Below are 27,574 nucleotides of genomic sequence, written 5' to 3' on the forward strand. Positions count from 1 at the left end.
TGGTTTTGGATAACATAATGCATCAAGAGGGCTGGTTGAGCTTCAGATAATCCCAGGGCCTTTTAAGAATGAATCTAAATTTACTGCTCATTGAATTTATATAATTGCACAATACGTTACTATATATCAACCTGTTTCATTCAAGTTAAACGTGATGGTGGACAGAAGCTAACCCTGAGGTGATCTCATCCAAGGAAGTTTCTGCAAACTGGAAATTTAAGTTTATTTTATGTCCCAGTCTGATTGGGATTTACTTAGGTATTTGTATCCAACCTTTATTATTTTTACAAGTGACTCGAGGTGGCAAACATACCCGACACACCCTTCCTCCTCCTATTTGGCTTTGCATTGCAGTCCCTTTACAAGTCCTGGAGGACAGCGGTTGCGTCCACCCACCAAAGGAACGTATGGCTTTAAAATGTATGGGCCTTGGCATGCTTGCACAAAGGGGGGGGGGGGAACTGAATGGCGCTAACTTCCCTGCTGCCAGCTTGACTTGCAGTAGCCTGCAGATTGCAACCTCCTCCTGTGCTTGAAAAGATGGTCAACCTGGAAACCCTCAAAAGATAGGAAGGCCGGAGGTGAGGCTGAGAGCGAGATCTTATCTGGGGAGATCCGATCTGTGGCCAGGATGGGTCTGGAGGCAGTTGGGAGGTTTTTCGGGGGTTTTTTCAATTGGGACATGGCAGGCCTACGTTAAGGACTTCAAGAGCAGTTAATTATGAAATAACGCCTTCCATTTTCAGCAGCTAGAGAGAGAGAGAGAAGATCCCAAGGCCGCCCTGCCCGCCCAAAAACAAAAAAAAAACCTTTTTTTGTTCCATTATGCCAAGCAGCTGCTTTCCACCACAGACCTCCTTCTCCTTGCTGAACCTTGGCAACCCCAACCCCAAGTTAGCGCCATTCAGTTTCCCCGCTTTCTGCAAGCACGCCAAGGCCCATAAACTTGAAAGCCATATAAACTTGAAAGCCATCCTTTGGTGGGTTGGCGCAAGGGCTCTTCTCCAGGGCTTGTCAAGTGACTGCGACTGCAAAGCCAAATAGGAGGAAAGGAAGGTGCGCGCTGGGTATGTCCGCCACCTTGAGTTATTTTGTAAAAAAAAAAACTAGCCAAGGTTGGATACAAATACCTAAGTAAATCCCAATCAGGCTAACAAGCGGGGAGGAGAGAGGAGCCCTTTCTGAGGAGGTGGAAAGGGGGGCCAGGCCTGCACATCCCGCGGGGTTTCTTTCTTTTTTTCTCTCTCTCTCTCTCTCTCTCATCCCCCCCAAAATGAGCGCGGAAGGAAAGAAGGAAGGAAAGGGCGGAGAGAGAGAGAGAGAGCGCGCGCGCATCTGTGGCCTTTCGGCGCAGCCAAGGGACCGCCGCGCGGCTCTCCTCCTCCTCCTCCTCCTCCACCCGGGGAAAGCGGACGGGAGCAGGCAAAAGGGGGTGCGTGGGTGGGCTGGGTGGGTAGGGGAGACGCGCAAGGGGCCCGGTGCCGCGGAGAGGCCCCTCAAGAGGGTGGGTAACGCCGCCCCAAAGGCCCTGCGCGCGCCCTTCGTTTCCCGGCTGACGTTCCTCTGCGGTAAAATTTTGGGGACGTTCTTCTTCTCCCCCCCGTCTCTCCCCTTTGAGGGCAATCTGGGGAAGAGGGAGAGAGGCCGCGATGGCCGCCCCCAGGGAAGGCTTCTCCCGCCAGGAGATCGCCAAGACCGTCTGGGAAGTGAGGGAGCGCTACCGGGAGCTGCAGGCGGTGGGCTCCGGAGCCTACGGCGCCGTCTGGTAAGTGGCCGCCGCCCAAGGCGCCGTCTGGTTGGAGGGCAGAGGAAGGAGCCCCGAGGGAAGCGCTGCGATGCTGCCGGAGCCAAAGTCCGGCCCCCGTCCAGCCAGGGAACAAGGGCCTCTTCGCGCTGGGTCTTCCTTACACGCGTTTTTGTACACACACACACGCACACATCACACGCACACACATACATCACACACACACATACATACATCACACATATACATCACACACACACACATCACACACACACACATCACACACATACATCACACACACACACACATATACATCACACATACATCACACACACAAACACATATACATCACACATATACATCACACACACACACATATACATCACACACACACATCACACACACACACATCACACACACACACATACATCACACACACACACACATACATCACATCACACACACATCACACACATACATCACACACACACACATCACACACACACACATACATCACACACATACACACACACACACATATACATCACACACACATCACACACATACATCACACACACACACACACATACATCACACACACATCACACACACACACACACACACACATCACACACACACACACACACACACCCAATAAGCCTGTTCCGCGGCAGCCGGGAACCAGAGGCAGACGCCCGAAATGCCAGCCTTACCGCCTTTTCTTCCACAGACCTGCGGTTGGACCTGTTCACACGATACGCTCGACCTGGGTACTGAGGGCGGGATCCGTTTTCTCTAGGTTTCTCTCACTTCGCATCAGCGGGGGGGGGTTCTTAACGCGCGGAGACCGCGAAAAAAAAAAGACTCCAGTAATCAAATATTGACAGTTATGGTTAGTTAAGTTGGCATGCAGATCGAGAGGTGTTTTTTTAAAAACAACAACAAAACAACAACAACGTGTCGTCTGAATGCAGCACGCTCTCCTTTGTGCATTGAAAGTGAACCCAGAACCAACGGGTGGTTTTTAGCAGGACTTCGGGTGGCTTGGAAGGTTGAATTTCTTAATTCTGCTCTTTTTGCCATGTTATATAGAAAATGCGGAAGGAGGAGAGAGAAAAGTTACTGCGTTGTTTTGGGACAGAGAAGTGGGGTAACGATTTTTGGGATCTGAAACAACCTTGGGCAGTGAATTATAATTTTGCAACACCGCCCCCCACCAAAAAAAAAATGTGGCTGGTTTTTGTAAAGGGAAATGCTTATTTTTTTTTTTTTCCCCAGAAATATTCTCACAATACATGCCATTTTTACTAACTGGAAATGACTCAGCCTTTTAACATCTTTGCTGCCACAATGAATTAATCAAGGAGAGAAGCAACCTAGAATTAAGGAGAAATTTCCTGACAGTTCGAACAATTCATCTGTGGAAAAACTTGCCTCCCTGGGAGTACTTTTTTAAAAAAGCCAAATAAACAGAAAGACAAATTTTCTGCTGGAAATCTAATTCCAAAAATGTATAGGTACTATTTAGCCAACCTAGGAGGATAAAAAAACAAATTGGACCTGTTTTTATGGATGGGAGGCTACCAGGAGATTCTCTAGTTATAGAATAGACTGGGAAGTTGAAAAAGCAACTTAGGAAAGGGCAATTGCAAACTGCTTCTATATTACTGCCAAAAAGCACTGTGAAGTGTGTCCGTTACATTACATCACATTACATCCTGTCCTTTCTTCCTCTTTCCCTTCCCTTTTAATGCTTCATTGTATGATTTCCATCTATCAATTACTGGTTTCTTCTCTTCTGTTGATCCCAGATCTCAAATGGAAATAGGAAACATTGATGTTTTACTTCCTCTGGCATGTGCCCTGATGATGGTTGGTGTAATTGGCAGTTTGAATGCATCGAACACGTCAGAGCATGGCCATGGAAGTGGGAGAGGATGGTGTAACCTCTCTTGTTATGTTTGGTTGTTCCTCAGGTGTTGAGGTTATTGTAGAGGTGAATCTAAGTCGCTTCAACCTTTTGGACTGGAGTGGCATATGACCCCCAGTGAATAACAATATGTTGTTCATCTATCTTACACACACTCATACACAAATCTCTCTCTCTGTGTCTCTCTTACACAAAACATGACCTTAAGTAATTACACTCTGCTGAGGTGAGTTCTTAATTCTTTGATAAAGTATCTGTTACTCACGCAAAAGTTCTCTGGCTCCTCTGAAAAGGAGGATACAACTTGAGCAGTTTCTTAGGTTTCTTGTTATGATACACCTCTAAATAGCAATAAGCAGTAGCACTTAGACTTAGATACAGCTTTTACAGCCCTCTGTAAGTGGTTTACAAGTTTACAGTTTGGGTCCTCATTTTACTGACCTTGGAAGGATGGAAGGCTGAGTCAGCCTTGAGCCTGGTGAGAGTCGATCGGCCAAATTGCAGTCAGCTGGCAGTCAGCAGAAGTAGCCTCAGTGCTGCACTCTAACCACTGCGCCACCGTGGCTGAAACGGATAAACTTACAAATAAGCAAGCTATAGTCTGTTATTAAGGTAGAAGCATGTAGTTAACTGTGTTGGTGGTGCTAGGAGTGAGCCTCCAGTCTGTGAAGAATTTTCCCAAAATAAGCAAACTTCTTGCCGCACTTAGAAGGAGAACAGGGCAGAAGTCACCTCTTTTAAACAACCATTCTTATTAATTTATAGACACCTTTGTAACACAATAAAAGATAGCTGAATTTTTCCGCCTTAGAAGATTAATAGAGTAGCTATTTTGGCTTGACAGGCCCCCATGTCTTCTCTAGTTACATCTAATGCAACTCTTCCTGTCTCTGTTAAGTTCAGCTATAGACCAGAAAAGTGGAAGCAAGGTGGCTATCAAGAAGTTGTACCGCCCATTTCAATCGGAGCTTTTTGCCAAAAGAGCCTACCGGGAACTGCGCCTTCTGAAGCATATGAAGCATGAAAACGTGAGTACCTGCTCAAACGAACTTTTTATCCCACAGTCCAGAAAGTCCTTGCACACTCTGATTTAGCAGCCTAACAGGAACTAGTTCACATGGACTAACATGGATCTAGATCAGTGGTAGTCGACCTGGTCCCTATCGCCCACTAGTGGGCGTTCCAGCTTTCATGGTGGGCGGTAGGGGTTTTGTCCCCTACTTTATAAATCACCATTACTGAGGAACCGGTGGGGGGTTAGAGAAAACTTTACTACTAACAGAGATACAAAAGTGGGCAGTAGGTATAAAAAGATTGACTACCCTGATCTAGATGATGATCTAAATCATTGTTGTTATTTTACTATTTCTTCTAAATGAGTAAGTTTTGCACAATCTTTCATTCCTCCACTGCCTCATCAATTATATTAGTAACAAGTCATGAGATAACAGAAGCCTGGTATGGACAAGCATTGCTTAACAATTCTAGTTTAGCGCTTCATAAACAAACTTCCTTTCCTCCCCAGGTTGGCCATGAGAATGCCATCTCATTTTCATTTAGCATTAACTCTGAGCCCAAACCTGGGATAAGTTTAACAGAACAATCCCAAATAAAAGTCATCAGTAAAATTATGTGTTTAACCTAGTCTATTTGACACTAATCTCATAGTCCTGATAATAAAGGAACAGAGCAGGTGGGTGAAAATGCTAACCGTAGCTTACTTTGTAGTCTAATATTACAGAATGCCACACTAAATGATTATTAATGATTATGAGAGAATTGTAGAGCCTAATGAACAAGGGGCACCAGTTTGATATTTTGTTCACCAAGCTCTTTGGCTGAATGGTATTGCTTTGTATTTCTGTTTCCATGCTATTTCTATCTCAGATGCTTGGAATTCTATAGGAACTGTGGCTTTAAATGCAGTTTTACAAATTTTGTTGAAATTTTGTTTTAATTATAACTGATTTTTAATGTATTGATACTGCAAAATCTTAAATTATTTTTGTGATTTGGAATTCCAGCCTTAAAAAACTTATCTATATATCTATATTTCTCTCTCTCTCTACACACACACACACACACACACACACACACTTTTATACATAGATATATGTGTGTGTACATACACATATACGCATACATACACACATACATGTATAATGTAAATAGTTTACTATTATGTCGGAACAATAATGCTTTGTGCAGAATGCCTATTCCCCTTTTTTGAAAGCTAAAGAGACCAAAGGTTTTTGCTTTACCAGTTGATACTTTCATGTGTTTTTGATAGGATTAATTTTCTGTCCAGTTAAACATTATATGTTTTGTCTAGTAATTGTCAGTACTGATTGTGAACCTGGGGATTGAGGAAGAGAATGCTGTTTAACAGTTTTGTTAAAGTGCTGTTTCAGAGTTTTTGTTTTAGCATGGAGCAAACTGAATATATTTTGAATCGATTAATTACTCTTTTTCAACACTAATCATCTTCTATTTTTCTGCCAAGCGAGTAAATTAGTAGGTAAGAATCAGGCAGGTTTGTGTTTTCATGTAAGTTAATTTGATCAAGATTTTCTTGATGGAAATGCACTGAATCAAGACTTAGCACTTTTGGGGGATCCTGGCTTTGTCATTTCTCAGATGAACACTTGTGGGTCATGAATTTTCATGAAAATATGTCAGATAATTGCAGGCTTTTAATATTTTATTTATTCATTAAATGTTTAGGGAGTGGTATCTATGTATGCTGTGTTGCTAAACCAAATCTAAAAAATGTAGAAAGCTTTTAGTGGTGAAGAATCACAGTTAATTTTTTTTGCACAAATGATGTCTACAAGAGCTTTACATCTTCCTTGTGAACAAAACTTAGGTAGAGCAATATAGTGAGAATTTTTTATTTTTTAATTGTGATAAATCTTTTAAGATTATTTCCTTCTCTTGCCTACCTCAAAATGGTGTCAGTTTGAGTAGATACAATTATAGTAGAGGAATCTCTGAAGATGCACAGAGGAAGCTTCAGGTCTTTTCTGATCCAAGGAGACATTCTCAGAAACAAAACAGTGGAAAAAGAAATATGATCTCCATTGACATCTTTCTTCATATGAAGTTTTTCTAACTTCCAGAGTGTTTTTAGAGGAGTTCAAGAGATGGGAAATCTCAGTTCTGCAATTTACTCTCAGTTGCTCAGATCCAACCTGTATACATGATATGCATGCAAGATATAGTATACTAAACATATAGCATACCATTTCCCTACACAGCAAAACACACCCTGAATTCACTAATTATTTGTCATATTTAAGAACCTTCCATCTCCTTCACAAAGCGATTCTGGGAGGTGTACAATAAAGTATTAAAAACATATAAAATTATGTCAGATTTAAAACGGGCAAGGGAACCAATTGATTAAAAAGGTGGGAGGCTGTCAGGGCACCAACCCTCCCTTTCATTGGTGCAAGAAAAGGTGCAGATCCGTGTTTTTAACACCTTTATGAAAGGCCAAGAGAGTGGGGACTCACCTCACCTCTGGGGGTGCGTAGGCTTTCACGGGGGGCGGGGGGGGGAGGCAGAGAAAGCTCTCTTTTTGGACCTCACCAAGTCACTCATTAACTGATGGGGATCTGCAGCATATCTTCCTGTGGGATCAAGTGGGTCAGGCTGATGGGATAAAGACAGTTCCATGGGTAACCTGACCTCTAGGGCTTTAAAGATCATAATCAACCCTTTGAATTGGACATGGAACTAGACTTGCATGTTTCTCATGCCAATAATTGCAATGGCACTATTTTCTTACTTGTGTTTCTCTTCTTCTGTAGGTAATTGGGCTTTTAGATGTCTTCACACCAGATCCTTCACTGGATAAATTTAATGACTTGTAAGTGTATAATTTTGGGGAAAACTTTGGCTTCTGTGTTATGATTTACAGTAAAATAGATGCCGATCTCAAATTTCTCTGTATTTATATTGATGGAATTATTGTTGCTTCTTGCAGACCAGATTTTCCGGTTCGCGGGCAGTCCCAGTCTGGTATATGGCATTGGCGTCAGGGGGAGAACAGGGCTTCAGCAATGTCAGCGTGTGTGCGTTGGGGACAGGATACCTGTGTAGCATCTGCAGAGGGTGGTGCATTCCCAGTTTCTCATGTGGCCCCTTGGGAAAATTAGTGGCCCACCCCTGTTCTTGGTTAAGCTTGCTTTGGAGTTAACTGGATCAGTTTGGAATCTGGTTCTTCGTATTAGGATACATTAATTGTTGGTGAGCATTGTCATTATGCTGTAAGAATCACATGACTATATATAAAATAAAATGACATCACAACCATCTATATCAAGGGTCTTCAAACTTGACAGCATTAAGACTTGTGGGCTTCAACTCCCGGAATTCCTGAGCCAACATAACTGGAGGAGGAATTCTGGGAATTGAAGTCCACAAGTCTTTAACCTGTCAAGTTTGAAGACCACTGATCTATATCTTTACACAACTGAGCTTAAAGATAGATGTTACGTCTTTATAGCGTTAAGTAGAAAATGAAACTTCTGGAAGAACTTTCTAGTTTTAATAGTTAAGATTTCAGTAAATAAAGCCAGAGGACATTTAGACCATATCTTCCAAATAAAATATAAACCAGCACATTAATGCTCGTTTTGTTTTCCAGTGGCGTAAATATTGCTGATGGAATTAATTATGTCTTATTCTAAAAGTAGTTCGATTATTAGTTTGTTAGGTTTATGTGCTACTTTTTGGTTTTATCAGGCCAGTTAAATATCTGAATTTTTTTTAAAAAACGTTTGCTGATTATTTATAATTAAGTATTGGAAGATGTGGTTATTTATTAAATAGTAGATTGGCTAAAGCAGCTTTTTCTACTTGACAGTAGCCAGGTGTTGATCCACAGTTTCTGTTGTATTCAATCAACATATAAAACGGCTGAGACCGATGGATGCTATACTGTGGAACACTTGGGAAGTTTAAGCTATTTGTACAAAAAATAAAAATATGTAATTTCTCCCTCCATATCTAGCTGGAGAAGTCTGTTAAACTTTTATTAGTTACTTAGGTTTGTGCAATTGCTTCCATAAATAGTTTATTTTCCCCTCTTCTGCTTTAAATTAGTATTGAATTTTTGCACGTATTTGTCAGCTTTTAACCCTGTATTTAAAGTCCTACGTTTTCCTATTACATGTGAATACAGTAATATCTACCATACATGTATTAGTGTAAAAAGGCTACAGTTATTAAGTTACTTCAACCATTATTTTTGTCATTAGTTACCTATATTGTTGGAATAGCTTGCGAGCTATTCGGCAGCTTTGCAATATTCACAAGCTGTGGCACATTAGCCATAATAAAATCATGGAGGAAGGCACACATCAGCGTTTCATTATTCAACAATTGTCAGCACTCCAGGGCTGGTTCTTTGTTTATCCTGCTTTTTGTTTGTTTTTTAATCAGAAAGCTCTGCTTTTTCCCTTGCACTAAATATAGTCCCTAGAAGCTTTTTTGGCCCCTTTTTTAAAATCAGTTTTCTGCAAATTTCACTGTTTTCCTTTGAATTTAATTAATGATATTTTATTTCTTCTGGCAAGCAAGATAATACTTCTCCATGTGCCAAGCTTCTCACTCTGTTCTGTTCCAAAGCCCCCAAGTCTTGGTCCTTCTAAGTATTTTACATCTTTTTATCAGTCTTAGTATTAATAGCATACTTGTGCCTCTCCTTTGATTGATTGATTGATTGATTATTTATTTAAGACATTTATATGGCTACCCAACTCACACATGGTGACTCTGGGCAGTTTACAGCATTAAAAATGCTATTGACAGGCAATAGGATGATCTCCAATTGACTTTCTTGATAGCAATATGGAAATTACTTACATTGTCTGCCTCTAGGAAGTATGCATTGTTGTCTATGGTCCTGTGGATCCCTACCCCAAGAAATAGTTCTGCTTTTTTAAAAAAAATTAGATCACTCAACAATAAGCTAAACTATTTAGTTCAGCTTTATGTCCTTATGCTTATAAGCAACATTTTCCTGGAGGAAATTTATTTCCATGGTCACTAAGAGTCAGCATTGACTTGATGGCATCTTACAGATATTGGCCTTGCGTATAAAAAAACATATGTCATAAAATAATATTGTTTTGGAACATACCACAGAAAAGCTACCATGCTTCTTGGTTTATGAAGCCTGATTACTTTTAGTTTTGGATATTGCTGAACCACAGATCATAGTTAATTCCTGATTTGCTTTGATACTCTCTCCAAAATGTATTATTTGAAGGAAAGGAAGAAAACAAATCAGGCTTTGGTTAATTTGCTTTTCTGCCTGGCTGGTTTCACTAAACTAACAACCTCATCTGCTACTTTGTTTTATTTTTATTTTAATAATTTTTTAAAAATGTATTAACTTTTTTAACCCTGTAGTATGCTGACCAAAGTCACTTGTTTATGCGATAGATGGCTATATAACTTGATTCAATAAATAAATATTTTTTTAAAAATCCTGACATAGACCAAATTCATATATAGACAAGCTTCGTTTTATGTTGGAAATGTGGATTTGAAGGACTGCTTTACCTGTGTGTGTGTGTGTGTGTGTGTGTATGAGGTGCTCAGTCATCCCCACTCATCCTGGTTTCTGGTTTGCCTTCTTGATAAATCTATTTCTGGATGATGGAAGGATCAAAAGAGTAGTTTTGCAACCTGCATCCTCTAGCTCAGCCCAGTTTTATGTACTAGTATAAAACTATGCCAACTGTAGATAATGTTATCAATCAACGTTTATTGTTCTAAAGCAGTGGAGGCCAACCTTTTTGGGTTCCCATGCTGAAAATTGCATGCGCACTCGTGTGTGGGTGCTCACATACCAGCAGCCAGAAGGCAATGTGCACGGCCCCCCATGCGCATGCGTGTGTGACCCCCCCTGCACACCACACATCTCTGTGCATGCACACGTGATCCCCCATGGGCCATGCATCTGCGCATGCGCACATGACCCCCCCACGCATGCTGCATGTTTCTGAGCATGCACGTGAGACCCCCCGTGCACCTCATGCATCTATGCACATGTGCATGTGTCTCCCACGCACACTCTCGTATACACGCCAGATACCCAGCAATCTGCTGTCATGCGGGTGGTGCACACATGCACATTAGGGCTCTTCCGGGCGACCTCTTGTGTGCCGGCGGGGCTCTGCATGCCACTTCCGGCACACATGCTATAGGTTCGCCATCGCGGTTCTAAAGCCTAAACCATGTGTAGTGTTCAGTTAAAAAAAAAGAACAGAAAACCTTTATATAACACAATGCTTACTGGAAAATAGGATCAATTTTTACATGGTTATTTTATAATCCAAAGTAAATTCTATCTTGTTCTCAACCTTGGTAACTTACTATACGTAGAAAAGAGTTTTGCCCCCAGTTCTCTAGAATTTTAGGAAAGGTTTCAAGGCACTTCTTTTTACATTGACCTTTTTATTATATAGATAATTCCTGCCTTACAACCATTTGTTTAGTTACAACAGTCCCGAAAAAAAGGGACATGACCATTTTTCACGCTTAGAACCATTGCAGCATCCCCATGGTCACGTGATTAAAATTTGATTGATTGGCAACTGGCATGTATTTATGATGGTTGCAGTGTCCCAGGACATGTGCTCCACTTTTGCAACTTTCTGACAAGCAAAGTCAATGGGGAAGCCAGATTCCTTTAACAACCGTGTTATTAACTTAACAACTGCAGTGATTCACTTAACAATTGTGGCAAAATTCAGGTAGCAACTGTCTTGCTTAGCAATTAAAAATTTGGGCTCAAGTTTCATTGTGAGTAGAGGACTATCTGTACTCCAATGTAATGTTCATATTTAAAGATAGATGTATTTGTTCTTTCTCTATACTGTCCTGATATCTTCTAACTGAACTATACATTAGTCTGGCATGCCTTTCCATGTTAAATTGCTCTACAGTATTACAATTAGACTATAGAATTTGATTCAGTTCATGTTTAATTGCCTTTTCATTTTAGCTACCTTGTCATGCCATTTATAGGAACAGACCTCAGTAAAATAATGAAGCATGAGAAACTAACTGAAGATAGGATCCAGTTCCTGGTTTACCAGATGCTAAAGGGCCTGAAGGTTAGCTCTTTCTCTTTTAATTGCTTGTTGGTTTTTGTCATCATTTTCTTGAGACACAATATGTCCTTTCCTATGATAAGTAGCAGTTAAGGCATCGTGCTATAAACCAGGAGGCCGTGAGTTCTAGTCCTGCCTTAGGCACGATGCCAGCCAGGTAACTTTGGGCCTGTTATTTTCAGCCCTGGCAAACCACTTCAGAAAACCCTTGCCACAAGAAAACTGCAAGAATGTGTCAAGGCAGCCTTTGATAATCAGATAATCACAATTGAATGGAAGAAAAAAAAATACATAAGGAACCTCCTTATGCAAGTTTCTAATCCACTTGATAGTGTAAAATAGTGTAAAATTCAGTATAGTGTAAAATTACATATTCATTGACCGATGGAATTTGAAATTAGAATGTGTTTTTACAAATCCTTACTCTGAAGGAATTTCGATTCTTATGTTACATTTTCGTTGAACCTTTCTCTTTATCAGGACTTGTGTTTTAAATCCTTTTAGCTTGTTTATTTGCACAAAACCCTTCTAGCTTCTCTTAGTTCCAAATTTAATTAATTGGAAGGTAAGTCTGAAGATTCCGTTTAGTCCATGGACTTTATTCATACTATTCAGGAAAAATGAGGAATCCTAGCAAATCAAAATAAACTGCTTCATGGTGTGTCTGAGGCTGGGGTTAAGTTTTGGTCCTAAAATATCCAAGCTCTATAACCATCCTTTAAAACATGTTATAAAATTGTTTTGAAGAACCTGACTTATTTGGGAGCAATCAGTTACCCTTCTAGATTTGGACTTAATGATAAATTATCTCTCCCTTTTTTGTGGAGGGAAGGAGAAAGGAAGGGAAGAATAGAGTAGGGATGAGGGATAGGGATAAAGTAGGAGAGAATGGAGTAGAGAGGAGAATGGAATGGACTGGAATGTTGTGGTCAGGCTTAGGCCTCGGCACGGATGAATTTACTGCAAAACAAGGAAGGAAAACAATAATGGCCTTTGATTACCATGGGCCTCGTGTAGTGCTCTGTTTTTTTAAGCCAGAAAGCTATCTCAGTTGCTATGCGCAATCTGGCCCAGGTGCAGGGAGAATGGAAAGGCCTAAATATTGTACCTGGCTATTTTTCATGTTTGTTTAAACTGCCTATTATGTCAACAAGAAATGGAAACTATTTTTTTTTTTAAAAAAGAAATGGGACAGTTGATGTTGGAATACTATCAGGAGAGGATCAAGGATGATTTCATATATTTATTTATTTGATTTCCTACCTTTCCTCTACAATTTTGAGGACATAGAGAGCATTTATCTTCCCATAACAACAACCCATGAGATATATGAATTGTGAGAGTGATTCTAAATCATCCTGTTTAGCTTTCATGGCTCAGGTGGATCTTGAATCTCTGCCTTCTCGGTTCCTAGTCCATCACATTCATCACTACATTACAGAATCTCCAGCAGAAATCACTGCTTTTTCCTGTTCCTTGTTAGCTTCTTAGGAAGCTTTGCTTACCTAAGAATATTTCCAAATATTTCTGACTTGGAGGACTAGTCATTCATTTCTTCTACGTAAAATATACTGTGAATATGTTGTGCAAATGTAAGGGCTCATGCTAAGGTTTCAAATATTTCTTTCCTGCTAATATTATAGTAGGAAGAAGAAGTCTAAGATTAAAATGGCTGAAGGCTCTCGTTTGGGAACCCCATAGCGATGGCAATGCCATCTGTTAAAATGAGACAAGGACAGAAATAGAACCCCAAAAGAGCTGTAGTATACAAAAGCACCATCCAAACTCTGTTTTGCAAATTCATTTTATCTGGATGTTTAGTGCTTGCAGAGAAGAAGGGTAGACAATTGGTCTTGAGCCATAGTTCAAAAGACTGGTTTCCTACATATGTAGGTAAGGTGAAGTGTTGGTCTGTAGCAGAGAAATAATAGCAGTAGCAGGTAGGCTTATATACTGCTTCACAGTGCTTTTACGGCTCTCTCTAGGCGGTTTACAGACTTGGACTATTGCCCCCAACAGTCTGGGTCCTCATTTTACCCACCTTGGAAGGCTGAGTCAACCTTGTTAACTGGTTTTGTAGAAGAATTCTGAATTTTGTAGTGCCTGGTTTTATAGAAGAATTCTGATTTTTCCATTCATATGTTTCTCAATCTAGATATCTGGTTTCTGGCAACTTAAACAAAGATTGATTTCTAGGTTGGCTGGATTGAAACTTCCATAAAACACAGCTAAAGTACAGGAAGTAAGGTCTTTTTGAATTGAAAGACAAATTTTACTTTCAAAACCTTGTCACGGACGCTGACAAAATGGCTGCTTCTTGTGAATTCTTGCCCATTCACCTAACAAATGTTATAGCGGGCGCATTCATGTCACAAAATAGCATTTATGAGAAAGCAGACAGATTGAACAGTTCTGTGTCTTACACTCTAGTCTTGCAAGATGCTCATTATTGCCTCAGATTACCTTTATCCATTAACAGTGCAAAGTGCACCATTGAAGACACCAAACATTTTTTAATCCTAAGAACTATAAAGAGGTTTTGTGGGGCCCAGAGGTATATCTGAAAAATATAGACAAAATTACAATTTGATGTTTTGCTTAGCAGAAGACCTTTTCTAAACCCCTAAAAAGGAAAGTTAGATCAGGATGAAGATGACTGTTTGCATTCCAGTGGTTCCCTATGGATTGTTTTTGCCATTGTCTTGCAAAGCTTTGGAACAACAATAAAAATTTCATTGATAGCACCTGAGTAAAATATTTTTTGTTTCTTTCTACAGTATATCCATTCATCTGGCATAATTCATAGAGTAAGTAAAACTCTTCAAGCTTTCCTTTTTGATCAATTTAATTATTCTTGTAGAAACATTCTCTTCAATCACATATCCATATATAATACTTGGGATTTTTATACTGAACTTTTATACTGAAATATACAAAGAAAGATAATATTTATTGCACAGTTTCAATTATTGATACCTACAATACCTCTTTGAAAAAGTCTTTGCTATTTTAATGAGAACTTGATAATGTATTCCTTGGGTTCTTTGATGTACTGTTTGCAAAGTCACAGCTTAAATGCAAATTAAACTGTATCCTTCAGGAATTATTACAATAACATTTCCAATTCAGTATAAATGCAATGAATAGTACAGGTTTCCTTTGTGATTGATTAAAAGGAGATCAGGATGTTTGGATGCTTGTAATATGCTTAGTGGAAATGTTATAGTAATATACATGCATACACCTGTTTGAGTTTGGATTTTTAAAAATACGTTGCTTGCTCCCTTGGCTTCTGTAATTATTCAGTCACTGCCAAAGAAGCTTCTGATCTCTTCAGTATCGGTCCCTATGTTCATATTTGGCAACACGTTAGCCCATTTGCATTCTGGGCTGTTGTTTGTCTTGAACAATTAAAAAAATTGCCTGCCTTTGAAATAAATACTTCCAATTACAAATAAATTCAGTTTCAGATTTCTTGTTTTAAACATCTTTATAGGATTTAAAACCTGGAAACCTAGCAGTTAATGAGAACTGTGAGTTGAAGGTAAGAAACTGAATGTGCTAGTGGCTTTTTCAAAAGTAAATACTGGGGAATCTGGAATTATGTCAGATATAGCTAATGCGAAAAGCATTTTAAAAATGAGAACAGGTTGCAGTCTGTAGCACTTTTGTGTGAAGTAACAGACTGTTAATGTCTGTGTGCCTGGATTAACTGCAGATTTCCTTACTAAGGGTAGACTCTGCAACATTGCACACTGTGTAAAGATGATTGCTTGTAAAAGAAGTTTGTTAACATTTTTCCAGAAGCTTAAGCTTGAATGTTTTCATAGATAATTATTGGATTTTATCCCATTGTTTGTAAGAAGCAGAATCAAGTCTTTTTCTTCTCCAGAAGGCCATTTAAAAGGTATCTTTAATTAAGCTGTGGAAAATAAGATACAAGCTGGAAACATGGCATGCACTCCTGGATTGGGGTAATGGGAATAAAATGCTGAGTGGACAATCTAAGGCTTTTGTAAGGCTTTCATTTAGACAAGTGAGCATCTTAATAAAGGCTCTCTTGATGGGGTTCATGTAAAAAGCTTCAAAAATTAAGTTATTTTTGAGTTGATATTGTTAGTATGGATTGGCTGAAACTACAAGCAGTTCAGTATGATCTTCATGTTACAACTATAGCTGGTTATTGAGTTCAAGATTTGTATGAATTCATGCCAAACAGACAATATTTCTAACAGTATTTCTAATTTCTAATATTTCTAATAATCCCTAAGACAGCACATTAAGGCAACATACATTGCTTAAGTTTTGTTAGAGCATCATGGCTGTGCTTAAATAGGTATACTGTTTTAAAAAACTATTCCAACAGAAAAAGAGGAATAAAATAGGTTTTGATGTTGAGTATTTTCATGGAAATCTTGTAGCAAAATCCTCTGAAAGTATGCAAAGCTTCTTAGCTGCCAACTGTTAAATTGCAACTTTAATATAAGAAAGCAATTACAGGTAGTCCCCAATCTATGGCTAGTTATTTAATGACTGCTCAGTCATTACAGCCTTGAAATTGATGCTTTAGAGATCATAAAGCGCTTCCTGCCATAATAAAATGTCACACTGCTTCCCCATCGCATGATTGCATTTTGAGCGCTTGACAACCTGTTCACATTTACAACCAGTTGCCAAATGTTCTGAAATCGTGATCGCCATTTACAGTTTTCTCTGCCAGCTTCCCCAATGTTGGGAAGCACCCAGCATGACAATGGGAGATCAAGCTGAGAACTAGCCTGGAATCACTGCACGACCACAAAAGGGTCGACCCTCCCTGAGTTTCTTGGATGGTTCTGTTCTGACCCATGCCCTTTTCCAACAAATCAAACACAATCCAAAGGGAACAGAAACCTTTTAATGCTTCTGCAAAATAATTAGCTGTGATAAGCACAAGCCTTGCCAAACTGTGCGAGACTTGCCAAAAGATAACAGACAAATAATTTGCAGTACAAGAATCTTCAAATACAAACTCAGGATACTGGAATGTCCACGAGGCTGGAGTTTCAAAACGTCTTTGCCTTCTGCAAAGAATGTTCGTTTCACAGCTGGCTTTTATCTTGAAGGAGGGGCCATTACCTTGCAGCCTTACTCCCGAGTCTCCCGTGCTGTTGTAGCTGCTCTTTCCTGAGAGCAATCCTGCGCTCACTTGGCACAGGCTCCTCGGGAATCTCCTCATTGCTGCTGCCAGCCCCCACAATCTCTGAAGGCAGCAGTCCACTCCCTAATGGTCCTGGCCCCTCACCTGTGTCCTCGCTCTCCTCAGCCATCCGCACCTGCTGCCGGCTAACCACAACAGGTTCCCAAGAGTAGGCTGCTAGACTGAGGAGATTCCTATATTGCAGACAGAACATAATAAAGTAGTTAATTCAAACTCTGCATGTGTGTATCTAGTTGTTTGTGTCTGATATCCAGAAAGTGAATCAGAAAAGTTTGCAAATGGAAGTTATGTTATTTTAGTTATTTAGTTAAGTTATTTAAGTTTAGTTTAGTTATTTTAGTTAAGTCATTTTAGGTCCATTCCCCTAATGTACAAAGGGACTTTCCCTCCCTCTATGCAGGGAGGAAAAAGCCTTCCACACACTGGAGCAATGGTCCTCAAATCTGGCAAAACATTAGCCTTCTCGTGACCGTTCTCCCTGGCCTGGGCCGCCTTCTGTCTCCACCATGCCCTGGAAGCCCAAGCCCCTGCAGTCTGCTTAACGACCCACACTATTGCATTTTTAAAAATTGCATTGAGTTGGATCCACATGTTGGTACATGTAGTAATGAGTAATGAGATTGATTTTCAAATTGTACTTCCATTAACTTTGGGCATAGTATCCCTGAATTCTACGTAACGCCAGAGGTCTTTGACCTTTTCTTTGCGTGGCATTTTGGAGGGAAGAAAATGTGTTTCTGCCAGCTACACTGTCACGGCCTAAAGTAAACTCAAAGCTTTATCAGTAGCTATGAATAGATGAATAATAAACTGAATTCACGTGGTTTCAGTTTTCTGCCTTTACGATTATATAACATAAAACATAATTCAGGTGAACTGAGATTTCCACTTACTACTGTCAGGAAAAATGTAACATGTTGAACTTGTGTTTATGATGCTTGAATAAATAGCATGTAATGAATAGGCCTTTGAGATTCTAATCCCTCACTTGCAAAAATGCTATTTAATATGAACAAAGCTACAAAATCCAAATAACAATTTGCATTCCTCTAAAATAAGGGTATCATTTCATTGAAATCAATTATTTGGATAATGTAAGTTGAATGGAAGTGATGAGAAAATATTGGGATATGAGAAATGAGTATTTTAGCAGTGTGACAGAAATGTAATGTAGCCTGTTAGGGATCTCTTTTAGCTATTTTCAAGGGAATAGGGAACATTTTTAGAGCAATGTTTAGGGATATTTTCTAACGTGAACAAATCTCATTCCAATTCAAGGCTTTTATGACAATTCCAGAAATGAAAGTTTATTATATTTTGTCTTCCTCTAAAACAGATTTTAGATTTTGGGCTGGCAAGACATACAGATAGTGAGATGACTGGCTATGTGGTTACTAGGTGGTATCGAGCCCCAGAAGTTATACTTAATTGGATGCATTATACACAAACAGGTAATTTTTGTATTTGCTAGAAACTGCTTTTCTGCGCTGGGGTTTCTGTAACCACTAATTATATAATTTCATTACTTCTATTGCAAAAGAGTGGCAGCTATATAAAAACCACCTTGTGATCTCTTTGTAGACCAACTGAAAAACTCAGTTTTATTTACAGAGACACTGAATAACATTGCAAAAAATTTAACAACAGGTAGTGTAGATGTTTGCATATTAATTTCTATAACATTTCTAGGGGGAAACCTGTTGGTTCTAGTCATCTGCAGGACATCAGGTAGGTTTCTGAAACTCTTGGGTTTCCAGGCTTTGCCCTTTCTGCAATGTCTGACTTCACTTGTCTGGTTTTCCTATTCAGCCATTCTTAACATTGGCCCCTTACCTACAGGAACTTGGAAGCCAAGTAGCCATATGTAGCTCCTGAAAACTCTGCTACAAGTACTCTTTGTTTGCCAATCATTTGTTCAGCGACCATTTGAAGGTACAGTAGCGCCGAAAAAGGAGCCTTACAACCGATTCTGAAAGTTTTCTCAGGTCCCGGCATCCTTGCGCTCATGTGATTTGCAACCTGGGCAACTGGCTTGCAGTTACAACGGTTGCAGTATTCCGCAGTCACATGATTGCCATTTGCAACCTTCCTTGCTGGCTTCCCCAAAGCAAAGATCCATAAGCAAAAGTTCCAGTCCCTCCTTCTGGAGCAGCCACCCCACCCCCACCCCCCTATCATGTTGCCTCTCACAAACCATCACACATCCTGCAGCCCAATTATCATCATTAAATGAAAACTACCTGTATTGCCTTTCATAGATGTCTTCCTATGTCAGATCATCATTGTGATTACCTAAGATCATCTCCCACAATTTCCCCCTCCTCCTCCTCCTCTCTTGCAGACTTAGAACAACAATTATTTTCTCTGTGCTAATTTTGAGTATTAATTACTATATTAATTATTTAATTATTATTTACTACTGATTGCACTTCTGACAAGGGAGTTTGGTGCTTCCAGAAAACCCATGTCTCAATAATAAGCCAACTACAGAAGTTTTATTTTTATTTTTAAATAATAGTCCACTGATTCATAGAACTCACTGGAGCTGATTTTTTTTTCCCCCAGTCTAACATAAGATTTATGAGTGGATAAAATGGCAATGATACTATATCACGCTGAGCTCCTTACATGAAAATTTAAAATGTAATAAAGAGCTTTGATCTGGATCACACCTAGCTGCTTCATCAATGCTAAAGAACAGAAACTTTGAAAGGAAGAAGATGCCTGTAGCTCAGCATTCTAAAAAAACATTCAATGATCCATTGAAATTACAGAAATAGAATGCAACATTTTCAGTTACAAATCACAAAACCCTGATTTTGTGCTGTTGCTTTCTTTTTAAAGGCTTTGTTGATTGATGAGCTGAATTTAGATGCTGCTCACACCAATTTAATGGGTGCATTTTTTTGTGTTTCAGTGGATATCTGGTCGGTGGGGTGTATAATGGCTGAGATGGTAACGGGAAGGCCCCTTTTCAAGGGCAATGATCGTATCCTTTCTTGATGAATGTTTCACATTAAGTTGGAGAAATATGCAAACATTCAGGTATCAAAGTAAGCCACTGCGTAATCACTTCAAGTGAAAAATGTTCAGTTTGAACTATTTACTTGCAAACATCAAGCCAGCTTTAGAGGCCTGTAGCTTTGTCAGAAAGTTGCAAGATGAATAGTTTGTCACAGCTCAATGCAATAGAAATAGCCTTTGGGATTATATACCATCCCACAGCACTTTACAGCACTCTGGGCAGTTTACAATGAAGAAGCATATTGCACCCAACGATCTGAGTCTCCATTTTACCAATCTTGCAAGGGTGGAAGAGTCTAGCTATGAACTCCAGGCTGTGGGCAAAGATTGCCTGCAATACTCCATTTTAACTACTGCTCCTCCAAGGCTCTATTTTGATTAAATTTAATTAAATGCTGGTTGAAAGTCACATTTTTGATTCCAACATTTGGCATATAGAATTGCATTTTAGTTTAGTTTATATACGTTGATGCAGCTAACCTTTGAGCTGCTTTTTTTTTTTTTACTGTCACGGACATTTTTAGAGGCTCAAAATGAGTTATGAAGAATCAGTGTTTAAAGACAAACATAGCTTTTTATCTTCAAAATTTAGAAGCTGAGATCATTGATACTAGTTTAACAAAGAAAGAAATCTAAAATTTTAATGTAGGTACGAAAGCCTGAAAACACTCAATGAGATGACCAAAAGTGTGGCTAAAAAAAACAAAAGTGAAGATGACCCATTAATGATTGTTTGAGGGGTATCCTTTTAGTTGTTAATTCCTAGCCAACTGCTGGTAGTTATGAAAATGTATATGAAATATAAATGTTATATGCTTTGATTTCAACAGTAAGAAAAATAGGTTAATTATATCATTTTTTTAATAACACGCTGACTAAATATTTGATTCCTGACTTTGACATTCAGATCTGGACCAGCTTACAGAAATTATGAAAGTTACAGGCACACCAACTCAGGATTTTGTTCAGAAACTACAAAGCCAAGATGTAAGTTGCTGCTTTTGCCAAATTTACATGAGCAGGTTCAGAAATAGATGGCTCTGTGGAACTTAAGTGTACTAGTTCTATTTCGAGATTTTGGGGTTTTTTTAATACACTTTTTTATTCACAGTCGTCCATACCCCATTAATATAAATGATTGCTATCTTAAAAGCTATACATCATAGGAAATTTTATATGGTTCTAATTTTTAAAAAGAAATATTTCAGATACCTTGTGTTTAAAACTTTAAATTAATTATTGTTATTCTTTTACCCTTAAGACGTTGCTGAACTTCCCCTTTCCATGTGAGGTAGGCTTGATGTGAGAACAAATTTTCACTTGATCACAAGAAAATGATCTGAAATCAAAGAAAGAGATAGGTGGAAACTGTTTATCCTGTCCAATAGAGCCTTCTGACCTCACTTCTGATGAGATGGATAGCTATATAAATTGGATTAATTATAATTAAAAATCACATAGACAAAAGTAAAAGGCGCAAGAATGTAAAACTTGATTTCACTACAAATTGGATTTACGTTGTTTACAGGTAATCCTTGACTTATGACCACAACTGAGTCCAGGATTTATGTTGTTAAGCAAATTGTTAAGTGAGCTGTGCCCAGTTTTACAACCTTTTTGTTAAGTGGATCACTTGTGGTTGTTAAGATAATAACCCAGTTGTTAAGTGAATCTGGCCTCCCACATTGACTCTGCTTGTCGGAAGCCATCTCTAAAAGTTGCAAGTGGCAATCACATGGCTTCTGAGTAATGCGACTGTCAAAAATGCATGCCAATTGCCAAGGGCCCAAATTTTGATCAAGTGACCATGGAGATGTTGCTATGTAAGTGCAAGGTTCAGTTGTTGTAAATCACTTTTCCAACGCCGTTGTAACTTCAAAGGTTCCCTAAATGAATGGTTGTAAGTTGGAGAACCACCTGTACATAGCACTTCCTTTTGTCACGGCCTTATAAGCTTTTCTGTAGTAAGCCAATCAGAAGCTCTAATATCCTTGAAAGATAGGTTATCTGTTTCAGTCCTGTTTGCAAAGAGAACAATTTCTGCCAAATTTTAATTCATTTATTATAGCCAACTCTGAATATAACACAGGAGCTGGTTTTGTGTGTATAGATATACGTAGGAGAGGTGGTGGCTCAGCGGTTTAAAATTCTGAACTTGTCAGCTGCAAACCTGATAGCCTGGATTTGAGATCTGAGCATCTTGTGACAGAGTGAGCTCCTGTTACTTCTACGATCCCCTGCCCACTTAGCAGTTTGAAAGTATGCAAAATGTGAATAGATAAATAGGTACCACTTTGGTGGGAAGATAACAGCCTTCTGTGCACCTCAGTGTATAGTCGTGCTGACCACATGACCACAGAAGTGTCTTTGGACAATGCTGGCTCCCTCAGCTAAGAAACAGAAATGAGCACCGACCCCTAGAATAGGACATAACTGGAAAAGGGAAACCATTACTTGTGTAGTGTGTGTGTGTGTACCCATTTGCAAGATTTATGATTTGCCTGCATCTGGGATCTGAGAAAACAAAATCAAATTATCTTAAACTATAGAAATTATTGAAAGTAGGCAAATTGGTATGAACTAATTTAGGAATTTCAGGTCCAAGGTGAACTCGTATGTAATTTGTCCATGTATTCCATAAATGGATTTTTTTCCCATATATTCACCAGGAATAACCCAGTTTGATGGCCTCCAATTTCTTTTTTCTTTGTTTCATTTCCTGAATTCATAAACAATTAATATCCAGTAATTTTTGTATCTATTCATTTTAAGGCAAAAAATTACATCAAAAAACTTCCACAAGTACAGAAAAAAGATTTTGCTGCCATTTTGAAAAATGCAAATGCTTCAGGTAAGTTAAATATTGGTGGATGTAGTATATTAGAAAATTTATCAGGATAGTAAACAGGCTGACTTATCTTCTATTTTATTACAAAAACTTTCAGGATTTTTTTTTTGGGCGGGGGGTGCCCTGTGAAAATTTCATTGTAGAATTATTTTCTCAATGATTTCTTCATAATTGTCGGATTATCTGGCTAATAAAGGTCAGCTTTTCCTGCTAGATGCACTTTATTATAAATTACAGTTCTTTGAGCGTCTGTTCAACTATATGATATCTAGAACAGGGGGGTCAAACCGCACCATCACGTTGTCATGTGACATATTTCGCCTTTCCCCCTATGCTAAAACAGGTGGGCGAGGCTAATGCGTGTCTCATGTAGCCCGTGGCCCCCCAAGTTTGACACCTGTGCCCTAAAAGATGCAGAACTTAACACAAAATATTAAGTACATGCTTCATCTATTTCCAGAGTGTTTGTCCTTAAACTTTTTTTCTGATTTGTTGATCCAGCTGTGAACCTTTTGGAAAAGATGCTGGTGTTAGATCCAGAGAAGAGAATAACAGCAAGTGAAGCTTTGGCACATTCTTATTTTGAAACCATTCATGATCCTGACGAGGAAAACCAAGCAGAGAAATATGATGACACTTTTGACAACATGGATCTGCCCCTGGATGAATGGAAGTGTATGTTTGGAATTGTTGTGTTGAATAGCAGTTTTCTAATGACAATGAGATTGGTGTAGGAAACTTTATCTACATTCTTCAAATAGATTTTTACACATTTTAATTAAAATATAATTCATGGGAACTGAGGAATCTGCTGCATTAAATAAGGCACATAGAAATACTTCTTTGTCCTTGCTGTTCCATTCTGTCTTTTTGACCTATATTATTTCCTCTCCTCCAATTTTCTAAACTCTTAGACAAATGTCTTTTCTATGCTCAGTTCTACAATAGACTTGAATACACATGGATGGACAAGAAACGAGAGTACAGCATGGGGAAATGTAAATAGCTATGAAAGCTTCTATAAGCAGGAATAGCGTGGTATAAATTTAATAGTAATTACTAAAACTGCCCTTATCATGAGGGAAAAATATTATTTGCTGACAGCATTCTGTAAATGTTGCATTACGGGGATTAACTGGGGAGATTTTTTTCTGTCCTTGTGTTTTAATCAGACGCTCATGGTCATTAAGGTGGCTAAATTCTTTCAGAATCTTACAAGGCTATGTGTGCAAGCTATAGACTTCTATACCATGAAAATCATCAACTACTTTGTGTATCAGGTGGCTTTTAAAGTACTGTAGTAAGATCAAACTGGGTCTTTTTCTGAGAATCAGTGAAGGAAGAGGATGGGAAACTGCATTCTTTTGGGTTTCTAGTTATTGGATGTTTAAAATACCTGAAATATATAATTGGAAAAGCTACCATCATCAACCCTCTATGTACATGTAACCCTTAATTGGGCCAATTCAAATTTACAAAATTGAGCCCAACATTCAAAATGTTATATATAATGAGGTTAATTTGTTGCTGCTGGCATTTTAAAATTGAATGACATAAATAGTGTTTTAAAAGTTCATCTATAGCTAAATGGGAGACCTCAAACTGTAAGCTACTGATGACATTGGTTAATACACTTAATAATACACTTATGAGATCTCAGGAAAAGATAAACAATTTTAGTTAACAAATGTGACATGCTTGCCTGCACCAAGCTCCAGATCACTTTTCTCCTTCTCCCAAATCTGAATTACTGCACTGTCTTACTAAATTTTGAATTATTTTTTTTTAAAATACTGAATCTAATGTGAATATTTTTGTGTTTCTTTAACTTTTCCAGGTATCACATATAAAGAAGTTGTAAACTTTAAGCCATTGCAATTGCCTGATTCAAAAGAAACGGTAGTATAACCTCAAGTTGTGTGTTTGCTTAAAAACTGAGTAAAGAAAAGAGACTGTAAATATTATATTTATCTATATGTATATATGTATATAGTTGTACAAATCTTTTATTAAATAAATTAGATGGAACCATTTTAATATGAATTTTGAAGCTGTTGTGCTCAAACCTTTTTATATCATAAATTACAGCAGTCCCTCTTGAAAAAACCTTAGTCCTATTATAATAGAAACAAAACTTTTCCCCCAAGATTCATACTTTACCACTTCTATTATGATATTTTTCAAGGTATGCTTCAATTACAGGTAGTCCTCAATTTACGATCACAATTGGGATCAGAATTTCCATCATAAATCATTCTGGCTGTAAGTTGGATCACATCTGATGTTATGATAATTTTTACAGCCCTCATTAAGTGAGTCAACACGATCGGTAAGCAGATCCGGTTTTTTCAATAGGCATTTTTTGCCAGAAATTGACAAAAAGGTCATAAATTGCGATCACATGACTGCAGGGATGATGCAGCAGTCATAAGTGAAAGTACAGATTGTAAATTGCCTTTTCCAAGGCTGTTGTAATTTTGAACCATCATTAAATGGTCATAAGTTGAGGACTGCCTGTACTTAACCTATATTGAGTCCTTGCACACTTGTTGAGAACCAGATGCCGATATTTGAATATTTGTTTTGGAAGTTAGTGCCTTTATAAATGAGATTATGTGATTATGTGAATGTTTCATTCTGCCTCCATGACTTTCTCTAGAAACAATTCTGTAGTCCCTTCTCTTCCTCCTACTTTATAGATTTCCTAGTATATAGGTTACCTATGTGTTCATAATTTCTGGTACTCCTTTTAAAAGTTCATTTGAAAAATACAGCAATTTCCTTCACTGTGTGCTCACACTCAGCTGGAAAACAACTCCTAATGTGCGTATTGAGCATCAGTTTCATAGAGTTGCAGCTAGCAATATGGACCCTGTGAACATTGGAAATTTAGAGTCAAGTTCCTGTATTTCACAGTGGCCCAAAGCCCCTCAACCAGCTCTTCACATAGAGATAATCTGAAACAGCATAGTCCTAATTGCCAAACAATTACTGAACATCTTTATTTTTCTATAATAGAACTTTGATTTCAAGGGGAAACATTGGGTAGTCAGTTATATTTAGTTCTAAAAAGAAGTACATAACAAGTGAAGAAAGGCAAGACAACTTAAGGTTTCCTTCATTTTTTGAAATGAAAGCATGGAGTGGGAGTAGATGATATTATATATGCACTGAGAGTAGATGCTATGTTGATTAAGTCAGATTCTCTTGTTCAGTAATTCCTGTTGTGACTGGCACAGGTAATCCAAGGGTTTAACCTAGTAATATTTCCTACTTTTGTTGCTTGAAATTTGATAAACTAATTAAAACGGACTTTTTAACATGCAAAACGTACAATCTGTTTGCTTCCTGCCATGTGTGTGTGCTGAATTTTATCTAAATTTGCTGCTTTCTTTTTTCATATTTGTTTTGCTGTACAGGGTTCTTTCAATGAAAAAAATCTAGAATCCTAAACTCAACCTTCTGTAACTGTGAATATGCTCCTTTAAAAAAACATGTATAAAAAATGGTTAATCATTATTGAAATAATCCATCTCTCTGGTAAAAACAAGCCTTCATAAGATATGACTATTGACTTGGAAATATAGCATGCCATTCCTTTTACTTATCAATTCTGTTGATGCTGAGAAACTCAGGAATAAAAAAAACAATAACTGTTTCCTTTTAAAATGAAATGTAAATACGAGCATGTTGTAAATTAAATGTATTGTAAATTCTTTGCAATGCTTTGTCTACCTCCAACTTCAATAAATAACAGTAATAATGTTTTTCTTCTCTGTTCTAAACAGTTTTTCGTGAAGCTAGCAATTTTTTTAAAGGCAAATATTAATTGCAATTAAAATCAGGTGAAAACAGCTGCAAAGATACAAAAAATTGTTTTCTTTTTTCGTTCAATTAATCACAACCAATGCGATTTCTAGAAAAGAGGCAGTTTCTTCAAAGAGTTCATGTATTGTTTTGCAATAAAATTCCAGCTTGCAGCATACTTCTATGAGGTTACCACCAGTAGTTCAAACTGGAAGGCAATATGCAGTGTTCATTTAGGGAACATCCTCTAAATCGGGTCGCCAACCATTTGGACCTCAGGGACCATCAAACTCATAATTTTAAATCCCAGGGACCACTAACTGGTTCTGTGGATGTGGCCTAATTTGTGGATGTGCCTTGGTGGTCCTGTAACTGGCTGGGCATGGCTTGTATGTAAATATTATAAATATTTATATAAATATTGAATTTTTTTTATAAAAAAGAGCAACTTTTATCCAAAATCAGGCAAAGCAGGCAGGCAGATTGAGTTACTCACAGAATCATCCAGTGATCGATCTATCTGCCATCGGCTAGTTCAGTCTGTCACATAAAATTTGCTTGCCGTGAGTCTGCACTGAATAACAGAAACTTCAGTCCTAAGGGAGGTTCAGCTGTGCTTAACAAAGCCGAAGACCTAAAGACTAGCTGAAAAGCAAGAAATCCAACCATTTCCTGTTTCCTAGCTAACCTAAATCTCCCGGCACAGCAGAACAGATGATGGTTGGAAAGAAAAAAAAATAGCAATTTAGCAGGCAAGTTTGCCGGGTATGGAGTGAGTGGGCGGGGAGGCTTCCCGCGGGCCATGTGGGCGGCGCAGCCTTGTGTTTCTGAGCAGCCTGGATTAATTGCTTTGTAGGGTGCTCTGGGGGTGAGATTTCTCTGCGGCCCTCCA

General features: G+C 38.5%; 1 protein-coding gene across 2 annotated transcripts; it reads left to right on the top strand.

Annotated features, from left to right (window-relative positions):
- Positions 1-1,336: 1,336 nt before the first annotated feature.
- On the top strand, positions 1,337-26,640 carry MAPK12 (mitogen-activated protein kinase 12). Of its 2 annotated transcripts, XM_026714079.2 has the most exons (12): positions 1,337-1,765; positions 4,573-4,702; positions 7,487-7,545; positions 11,695-11,806; positions 14,581-14,610; positions 15,300-15,347; positions 18,340-18,454; positions 19,921-19,992; positions 20,935-21,014; positions 22,800-22,878; positions 23,377-23,550; positions 24,713-26,640. In XM_026714079.2, the coding sequence occupies exons 1-12, from the start codon at positions 1,650-1,652 to the stop codon at positions 24,781-24,783; spliced, it is 1,086 nt and encodes a 361-aa protein (XP_026569864.1). In that variant the 5' UTR covers positions 1,337-1,649; the 3' UTR covers positions 24,784-26,640. The 2 variants fall into 2 exon arrangements, with proteins under 2 accessions (XP_026569864.1, XP_087790249.1); XM_087934123.1 differs by lacking the exon at positions 19,921-19,992.
- Positions 26,641-27,574: the final 934 nt, after the last annotated feature.

The sequence above is a fragment of the Pseudonaja textilis genome, chromosome 5, assembly GCF_049901715.1.
Source record: "Pseudonaja textilis isolate UNSWEBS1 chromosome 5, rPseTex1.2, whole genome shotgun sequence".
In the NCBI taxonomy this organism is placed as follows: domain Eukaryota; kingdom Metazoa; phylum Chordata; class Lepidosauria; order Squamata; family Elapidae; genus Pseudonaja; species Pseudonaja textilis.